Below are 10,608 nucleotides of genomic sequence, written 5' to 3' on the forward strand. Positions count from 1 at the left end.
CATCCAAAACCTTTTTTTTTTGGTGGTACCGAGGATTGAACTCAGGACCCCGTGCTTGCCAGGCAAGCGCTCATTCTACAGAGCTATTTCCCAGACCCAATCCAAAAGCTTTTAAGATCGTCGCTGTTGTTGGGGTTTTTTTGTTTGTTTGTTTGTTTGTTTGTTTTTTAACTATACTCAGAGCAGTCAGTGACCATACAAGAGCACAGAAATTCTTACACCCTTGAGAACATTCATGATTGTTACAATGCTATGGAAATAAATCCTAAAGAAACTTTGTGTTAGCATGCCTTTTAAAATTTATCTCCCACCTTATTCTTCTAATACTTTTTTATAAACATAATAATGACCACTACATTTCCTTACCAGGTTTGGCAGCCTAATTTCCAAAGCCCTATGCCTGTGGCACAACACTGCACCATTATATTTGCAACCATCAGCCCATTCTATAGAGGTCAATGGGAAGAGCAGAAAAGGTGATAGCCTACAAACAGCTGAAAAGCATTTTTACAAACATGTATTTAGTGACATGGCTATATGCTGTACTGGGTAAGGACAGTTTGTTTCCTTTAATTGGATTGTCAAAGGACTATTTCTTCCCCAAATGATCTTTTTTCCATCAGTCTGACTTTCTCTACTTTGTTTCCTCTCCAAGTTAAGGCTTAGATACATGCATATGTAAAGAAACAGCTTTACAGAGAGACCTGTTTCTAGCTCTCTGCTGTATATGCTTTACCATGTGCTTCTGTATCTCTCTCATTCTAGGTATCTTCTTTAAAGTTTAGTCCCAGATCCTTCACAAGAATAATAATACAACTATATAATAAAGAGAAGTCATGTAACAGTTGCTCAAATGTACTTTTCTGATATGAACTTATCTATCTAAAAAGGGACTCACTGAAACTGGAAAACTGTCCATATAATCTATCTGAACTAGAAATTGACCAATAAAATCAACTACAATAGAAAAACAAAATGAATGGAATAATCTGATAAAAACAAAAAGGCTAACAATACTATAGTTAATAAAATTGTTTTAATAGTATATTAAGTCACCATCACCCATTTGTCAAACACACATGATACTTACACACAGTATTATAAAATAGTCTCATCAAATGTCAAAACACTTCATAACCAAATGCCAAATTGGACTTCAATTACATAGACTAAAGATACAACAGAGACAACTGAAGCAGATTCTTTGCGCTGACAGTATGAAAAGATACAATTATTTTCTTTAGAATCATTTATCCAACAAATCCCTAAAAATTTGGTGTGCAATTAAAATTTCTTAATCCCAGCAATTAAACCATATGTGCAAATAAAACACAAAGTAGTTTTAACCTAAGTAAAGGTATACTCTCCCAACAAGCACTATACCATGCTTTCTAATTTTTTGGTTGTTCAAGAAATAATATAATTTAAAAAGAAATGTGAGGTACAGTTTGCGATAGAACATTTGATGAGCAAGAGAAGAAACAGCAAAGCCAGAGTAAATTCATAGACAAGCTGAGTTGTATTATTTTAGGAAGGGGTTACAGCACTGAAGCTTAACAAAACAATGGTGATCAAGACATGATCAATAGAGCAGAGGGCACTTATTAATTCAGACACTGCATTGTACTTTCATCATTCAATTTTATTTCTCAGATCAACTGAAGGATATAGAAATTCTGTGTAGATAAGGAATAAAAAGATATAATAATTTTCCACAGCTATAAGACCTATAACTTAGCATGGTCACAAACTTATTAAGGCAATCAAATTTTGTGTTCTTATCTTCCATACAGAGAAGGACTCAAAGGTCACCGGAGGTTGTAAAAACTGGCTGCTATGGCACAAGTATTCATTCCTAAACTGTAGAGTTCCTTGCTTTATGTGTGCCTAAATTAGTTCCACCAGGCCATAAAGACTGTATCAATATCACTAACAGAACCACTATAAATACTGATTAAAACATAAACACCTATCTACTTCAAACTTGGGGAAAGATATGTATACATGTTCAGGCAATCTGAGCATAAGCTTGTTTCTACTACTAAAATATGTAAATCTGAATTAAATGTTTTCTTCACTCACAAAATTAAGGGAGAAAAAACAAATTACCCTTAAGATATTTCTAATCCTAAACATTTAGAATTTTGAATTCTACAAATAGGATCTTTATGAATCTAACAGATTTTAAAATACAGTATTACTGGTCTAGTCTATCCTTGGTTTTAAATGTGACACACTGAACATGAAATTAGAAAGCTTAATTTAGGATTGGTGTAAAGAAAGGGATAATTTAGAAGAAAATTATAAAGATTCTCTATGAAAATCATTACTGCTTTTTGAAAAGCAGTGTTCTGAATGATTATAATCACAGGTGCTTTCTAATAATACAGTGTTTGCCATATACGATTGGAAGTTAATAGGACCAAAAGCGAAAGGAAAGAAAACTCATACAAGGAAAATCAAGCCATGGTTAGTTTGCTCTTCAGAAAAAAAGTATCAAATCACTATTAATACGTAAAAGTTCTGTAACAAATATTCAGATAGATATATATATATATATATATATGTATATATATATATATATAATTCTTAATTGTAACCTATGGTAAAATACACAATCACTTTCCTCTGATTCTTATTACCCATTCAGCTTAAAATTCTGCACCACAGAAGGGATTCTGGCAATGTCAGATATACTTCAAACAAAAAAGCATACATCTTCACAAGACTACAGTATCTCATTTGATCATGAAAATTCTGTAAAAGGCATGTAATTGTAATTTAGTTTTGTTTTAGAATCTTCCTTAAACAAATGAGGAAACAGACCTAGGAAAATTATTTAACAAGTTCAAACTAAGTGGCAATACTGCAACCTGAACATCATTCTTCCAACTCAAATTCTACGTTCTTTCATTTAGAGCCTGCTATTGTCTGGCAAACAGAAAACAATAGGACAAAGGTAATAAGTAACAGAATTTCATATTTTACAATCTATAAAATCTTATTCATTGCTATAATTAATCTCCAGCTCTCAAGTGATACTACTATGCTTATTGTATACGAGAAGAACTGAAAGTTTATAATACAGTGCCTAATTACTAGAAATTGGGGATTGCAAGCCAGTGTTGGCAGGAGAGAGGAGTAGACAATCTTATCTAGAAGTCAAAAAAGGTAAAGATACTGATCATAATGGAGCAAGATCTTCAGGCCTGAGATCACAATCATTTGTTAGTTTAAGTAACATGGGGACCACTAGTCAACAATGAGTAATCCCACAAAGCTTCCTAACGTAAGCTTTCTTTGACTAAATGTTATACCACATTATTATATAATAGTTGAAAATTTATACCAGATTGTTCTGTACACGCAACTTGATTTTGTTTTTGCTGTGCTGGGTATTGAACCAAGGGCTAGCCTTGCGCATGCAAAGTGCATGGTCCACCACTGAGCTACATTCCCCAGCCCCTACACACAACTCTAATACTCTAAGGTGGATTGATATGTGAAGGAATAATCTGATCATTTTAAAACATTACTGAAAAATGCACTTATTGACATTAAAATATTTTACTACATATACACTCATGCATACACAATCAAAGAAAAACAAACTAACACAAGCTATTTACTATTAACAACTAAAATTATTGGTTTTATGTAAACTTACCACTGAAATGCATTGTAATGGAAGTAGACCAAACCAAGACCATATAAAAAGGCAGCATTCTATAAAGGAAGGGGAAAAAGAGACTTTTAGGAAAAGCATTAATATTTAATGTATATGATGCTATTAAATAAAATATGGTATCCACGATGTTAAGGTTTTTAAAACTACCATGCATCAATAAAATTTTGGAAAAAAAAAATAATAAAAAAAAAATAAAACTACCATGCATTACAATATAGCTATATTTTTTAAATAGCAAATAATAGTGATGAGTCAGCAGGTGGCACAGATCCAATCAATTTGGAGAGATATACTGGGCTCTTATTTAATCAAACATGCCTTGAAATTTTAAAAACTATAAGCAAAATTCTGTCAGCATTTTTTTTGTTGTTGTTTTGTTTTGTTTTGCTTTGCTTTGCTTTTTCTGTTGTTGTTGTTTGTTTGTATTGACAGGGTCTCACTACATAGTCCAGGTTGGCCTTGAACTCACTGAGGAGGCCAGGCTGGCCTCAAACTTATGGCAATCCTCCCGTCTCAGCCTCCCAAGTAGTAGGATTACAGGCATGCACCACCACACCTGGCACCTGTCAGCTATTTTTTTAAAATCTATTCATCAGAAATAAGAAAATACTCAAAATATGCTAGCCTATTCTCTCTTGTTTGTATCTGTATCCTATCACTGTTTCTGTTTCTTAGTGCTTTTAATTTTATGATCCTTATCACTAGGAAAGCAGAATTGAAAGAAAATGTGTAATATAAACCTAGAAAATGTTACTGCTAAAAAAAACTGTGTACAAAAACAACACCTAGTAAGTTACATTTTTGGGTTCAATCATCACTGACTGAGTCCTTTTACAGTACCAAAGGGACAGATGCTGAAACTTATCCTGACTTATTCTGCCTGTAGATTCCAAATAAGAACTAGCTACCTAGGCCCCAGAAGGGAGGGAGAAGAGGGGGTAGGGGGAGGAGGAAATGGAGGGAGGTAGGGAAGGAGGGGGGACAAACATCTGAATACCTACTCTGTGTTATAAATCTTCTCTAAAAGTAAAACTTTCAAAAATAAAGCTTCTGCACTGATCCTTGTGAACAAATTTCTCTAAAATTTTCAAGTTTACATTAAAAATTTCTCTGGTTTCTAAAACATTTGATATTTTAAACTCTTATTAAATTAAAATGCTTCCTGCCATAATGATTTGGGTAGTATGACACTGTCTTGGGTACAACTAGACACTGAGAAAAGGTTTTACTATTAGGAGTTTATTTAGGAAGTTGCCCCAAGAAACACCTGCAAGGAAGTGAAGAAGCAAAACAGGAAAGAAATGAAACCAATAACGGATGTACTATTAGGTTGCTTATGGCTGGGCTTTGACTAGTACTCAATCCTTTAGGGATCTCTAGCAGATGGTGTGGAACATTCCCTCGCAGTCATCTTGTCCTAGGCATTGGGGACCAAGGGCACTTATCACACAACTGCTTACTGTCAGTCACTGATTTGAGAAATACAATCATTGATGTTTAAAGTTCAAATATAAACAGCTGAGTGACATTCTGGGGCATATGGATTTTTAAATATTAAAATTTATTTATTCTAAAATTATATTATGCATTTCCTTTGACTTCTAAATACTTTCCCAGAAACACTAAAGTATATTGTAAAATGTAATAAATGTTAATTTAGTTTTCTCATTATCCCAATTTTTTCAAATAAAAACATTATATGTGATAAGACTATTCACAGATTCAGGGAGTCATGAGGGACTTAGAAAACATCCACTGAAAAATCTTTTTGGTTTTTTTTGGGGGGTAGTTTAGATAGAATTGTTTTCAATAGGGAACATTCATTTACTATTCTATTCCTAGAATAATTTGAGCATTTACTTAGTGCCAGGGATGGCACTCTAGGGCTGAGTAAGCTGAACCAAATACACTGTTCTTCCCCCACTCTCAAGAAGCATGCAATCTAGAACATGGAAGGAGAAGCATGGACATTCAAAATGCAGTAATAGTTAATTCAAAGGCATGAACTGTTCTACCTGGAAAATCAAGATTAGAAAGACAACTGTTCTCTTGGGAGGGAGTAGAGGAAGATGGAAGGAAATGAAGCAAGGCTTTAGTAAAGAAGTAACAAACTAGGGAAGGTGGAGTGGGTAGGATGAAAATATGAGATTACTGAGAGGCACGTCTACTTTCAGGAGACATCCTACTCCATCTTCATATTTCATCCTTCTAACTCTAGGAAATCTCGTCCCATCTCTACTACCCTATAAATTCTATCAATTATTTAAGATCTATTTAAATGTTCCCCCACTTAAGTCTGTTGCTTGTTCCACCTCAAACCAGAAGTGGTATTTCCAATCTGTAAATTTGGTTTTACCACAACTTGTCATATGACATTATTTTCCAGTAACAGAAACTTAGTTTTACACAAAACAGTCATATCAACTATTTCAAAAGAACCTAACAATCCCTGTAAGGTAGTAGAGAGCACCCAGGTACTAAGCAGCAGACACAGAAATTAAATCTACTAACTCCAGAGCTCCTTCTTAGCTATTGTATTTTTGTTATTTGTGTATCAACTAAAATCTACGTAATTAGGCAAACATGCCACATAGACAGGGATGCCAAGCCCTGTATGCTCTTATCACACAGTACAATGTGCTTCAATATAGCAACTCCCAAAAATTTGCTAAGTTCAACACCCAATATTTATATGTTTGCTCAGTTCCCTTTGTTGCTCAGTATTAGTAAAAGGCATGGCTCCTGTTATTATTTGGATCTGATGTGTCCCTCAAAGGTTTATGATGAGTTAGACTCTATCTAGCTGGTTGGCACTACTGGGAGGTGGCACCACTGGTAACTTTAAGAATGGGGCCTATGTGGTGGGGTAAGATTATTGGAAGTTTGCCTTTTAAGAGACTGAGACAGCAGAAAAACTTCCTGGTCACCATGAGTTGAGCAGCTGTGCTTTATCATGCCCTTCTGTCATGATGTACTAGGCCCAGAAACAATGGGAGGCAGCCAATTATGGACTGAAACTTCTGAAACCACAAGCTAAAATAAATCTTTCTTCCTATAAGTTAATTTTCTCAAGTATTTTGTCAGAGTGACTGAAAGCTAACACAGCCCCTATCTAGTAACTAGGAGCGAAGTCTCATTTTTCAGTAACAGCAAAGTGATTTAAAATTTACTGAGCACCTACTGAGTCATGACAGAGTTACAGGTACTATTGAAGATCGTAGTGACAAGATTCAGAATACACTGCCCCACAATATGGCTCCTTGCCATACTGAACATATAAACTGAAGAAATCTGAGAAACAGTATGTGCAGGAATGACTTTCAAACCTTCACCCTTCTCTCCTGAGTAAAGCCATAAAGACTCTTCGTTGAGAGGAATCATACTTATGCCTGCTACTCTGAAGATGAAGGGACACAAAAGAATCAGAACAGGCCTTGCTTAGTTCCTCCCCCTCTACTCATACCATATAAAATCTTGGCACACTGGAAGACTGTACTTTCTATCGAATCTAGCATAAAAACATTTAGATTTAAGTGTTTCTTTATGTCTTTATTTCCTTATGAAGACTACATATCATGGAAAACTTATATTAAATAAATCCACATGCTTTTCTTTCTGTTACTCTATCTTTTACTACAGGAACCCCAGTCAAAAACCTAAGTAGAATATAAGGAAGAGGTATTTTTCCTCCTTTATAGTAATAAACAAAACGCAAATCCCTACCCTCAACAAATTTATAATCTAATGACAAAAGATCATGAAATCAATGCCTGATAGTAATGTATATGCCAACCTACAAGAGTTAATAAAGTATAGAAAGAACTACAAAGATTAGTACTTCAGTACTACATCCGAATGACATGAAGGAAAAATAAGACACAAAGCCATGGGTTCTACATCACACATCTGTGAAAATGGTATGAACTACTATACATTATACCTTGAAATAACATGTATTTTCTGCCAAAATATTAATATACTATCTTGCCAAAAATGTTAATGGTATCCCCATTGAAAAACATGAGTCTATAAAAAGTTTGATGTAAGTAAAGACACTGATATGGCAATGTGTTTAAATTTGATACAATCTTCACTCTATTTTGAAAACTTAGGAGAGTAATTTTTCTGGGAAGTATATTATGTATAAGATATAAAATAGCTCCTTGTCCCAATCCATGAAGGATAGGTTCCAAGATCCCCAATGGATGCTTGTTACTGGATAGTATTGAACTCTATATATAATATTTTTTTGTATGCATACCTATGATGAAGTTAATTTATAAATTAGGCATGGTAAAAGATAAGCAGCAATAACTAATAATAGAATTATAGCAGTATGTACATGCGCATATGTTTGTTCTCCCTCAAAATATAACTTTTGGCAGAAGGATTGTTTTTGGGAGGTGGGGGGCTGGCTCCGAATGCCTTCAGGGCAGGTTTGGCTGGCTTGAGTTCTGGGGATGAACCACAGCAACTTGAGCCTGACGGCTTTGTTTAAGCAGCCACTTAAATAACTGAGCTAAGGGGCAGGCCCCCTCAAAATATAACTTTTAATCTTATTTTAGGGTGTGGTGGTACTTTCTAGCCACAACAGCTGAGATGAGAAGTTGTAACAAAGATCAAAGTCTAAAGTAATTATCATTTGGCTCTTCACAAATGTTGCCAACCTTTGACCTAGACTGCATTATAGTACCTGTTATAACAGCAAATTGAGAAACCATTACTTGAGGCCATGTATGTAACACACACCTCTAATCCCAGAACTCAGGAGGCTGAGGCAGAAAGTTCACTTAAGTTCAAGGCCAGTTTGAACTACATAGCAAGACACTGTCTCAAAAAAACGGGGGGGGGGGGGAACCACCAGGTAACTTGGTAAGATTACTATCAGTGTGTATTACTATTACAGCAAAGATGCAGTTCATTACACTAGTAGTTCATCAATATCAGAATCCACAGGAGTGTTTTTATACAGCTCTTAAGACAAACTCTTGAATGTTTTATGTCACATAACCAAGACTCTAGGCTGTACAACCCAGATGTGAAAAAGTAGCACTCTGCAGTCCTGTGAACTTAAGGCATAAGAAGTTTCATCTTTCTAGCCAATAAGAGAAAGTTGTAGTTAAAAAAAATAAGATAGTAAGAAAAGCGGGGGGAGGTAGAGAAGACACTGCTGCTGCTGTTCCTCAGGTTCTCAGTTTCCCCACCCTATTTCCAAATTGAAGGACAGGGCATTGAGGGTTTCTGTTTTTATGAACATACTTGTGTAAAGGTAGACTGAGAAAAGGGTGATAAACTACACGGTGAATATTGGAACAAGATGAAATAAAATCTGACAACTTCATATTTGATACTCATATAAAATTTGCTCAAATTTGTTGGGAATCACGGATGCTCAAAGTTGGTCAAATGTGTGAGAGCAGGACTAGGCCTCAGTGCCTAAAGCAGTCAAGCTACTTCAGTCCTGAGACAACCATCCTGACTGATAGTTAGTCAGCTATTAGTGACTAGGAAAAATTGTGTCACATATTACTAACTTTGCAAAAATACAAATAAATGCCCCTATTGTGGCACTGAGGATCATCTCACCAACCAGGCAGACAGGCCACTCCTGACCCAGCTCTTGTCTTCTTGTCTTTTTCTCATTCCTGCCGCCCCTGTTTCGCCCTGCTTCTCTAATACTGAGAGGCCAACAAATCCCTACACAAATTTATGAAATCTGATGAAAGCTACTTGTTGGTTGGCTGACCATTTCCTTTCTCTGGCCACTCACAGACAAAAAAGACAACACTGAGACAAACAGATTTCTACCAAGGGGTTTATAGAAAAGCTATTGTTTTCATTATATACATGTCTTTTCTTCCTCCTCTTAAGTATATCATAGATAAGACTCTTTTTTTTTTTTTTGAGACAGGGTCTCACTATGCAGTCTGGACTGGTCCTGTGCTCACTTTTGTATCCCCCAGGCTGATCTGGAACTCAAAGCGATCCTCTTGTGTCAACCTCCTGAGTGCTGGGATTACAGGCGTGCACCATTACACCTGGTTTTGGGCAGCATAAAATGCAGGTGGATTGAACGCAGGACTTCGTGCTTTTCAGGTGGGTGCTTATGCCTCTGACCTATCTTCCCAGCCCAGTTATGACAATTCTTAAAGGATCCAAAACACATGAAAATTAATTTAAATTGAAATACCTAAACAATCAGCAGTTACCTAAACCAACATCCCCCTATACTCCTTTCTATAGAGTTTATAGTTTGGGACAAGACTGATCCTTAGCATTACGAAGTGGGAGATCAACTGTCAGTTGGCATCAGAAAGTCCAATAGAAGACCAAAATAAATAAATAAATTATGAGTAGCCAGGAAATGAGATGAAGAGCAAAGAAGATTTCTAGGGCAGTGATAAACATGTCTTTATACATTTACCTAAAACAATGGGATGCCAAGAATCAACTCTAATGAAAACTGTGGGCTTTGGGTGATAATGTGTCACTTAGTTTTTTTAATGATACAAATGTACCACTCCATTGTGGGATGTTGATAATGCACAAGGTTATACATGTGTGGGAGCAGGGGTTATATTAGAAATCCTGTGTCTTTTCAATGTTGTTCTAAACCTAAAACTCGACCTAAATAAATAAATAAATAAATATAAGACATTTGACTATAGTTGTTTATCAAAAGAACTCAAATGCAGGATAGACTTTCCCTTTTCTCCCATTAACCTGTCTATTGTTATTAAAAGTCCCAATTATTAAAACAATGTTTTATTTTAAACACAAAAAAACCACAAAGGGGCCAGCCAGATAGCTCAGGGGATTAAAGTGCCTGCTTAGGCAGACGCAGGGACCAGGGTTCCATGCCTGGCTCCACATACCATGCTGGCCAGGGCATGCTGAGACTGCGATTGAGACTGGGCGTG

The 10,608-nt window shown here is 35.7% G+C and overlaps 1 protein-coding gene across 6 annotated transcripts in view; it reads right to left on the minus strand.

Annotated features, from left to right (window-relative positions):
- Kdm6a (lysine demethylase 6A) overlaps positions 1–10,608 on the minus strand; it is a 201,491-nt gene that overhangs the window by 99,056 nt on the left and 91,827 nt on the right. For all 6 annotated transcript variants that reach the window (XM_004645303.3, XM_004645306.3, XM_004645307.3 and 3 more), the window contains exon 5: positions 3,668–3,726. In XM_004645303.3, the coding sequence (XP_004645360.1) occupies positions 3,668–3,726 (59 nt within the window). The remainder of the gene's footprint in view (positions 1–3,667; positions 3,727–10,608) is intronic.

The sequence above is a fragment of the Octodon degus genome, unplaced genomic scaffold (genome assembly GCF_000260255.1).
Source record: "Octodon degus isolate 3935 unplaced genomic scaffold, OctDeg1.0 scaffold00223, whole genome shotgun sequence".
In the NCBI taxonomy this organism is placed as follows: Eukaryota; Metazoa; Chordata; class Mammalia; order Rodentia; family Octodontidae; genus Octodon; species Octodon degus.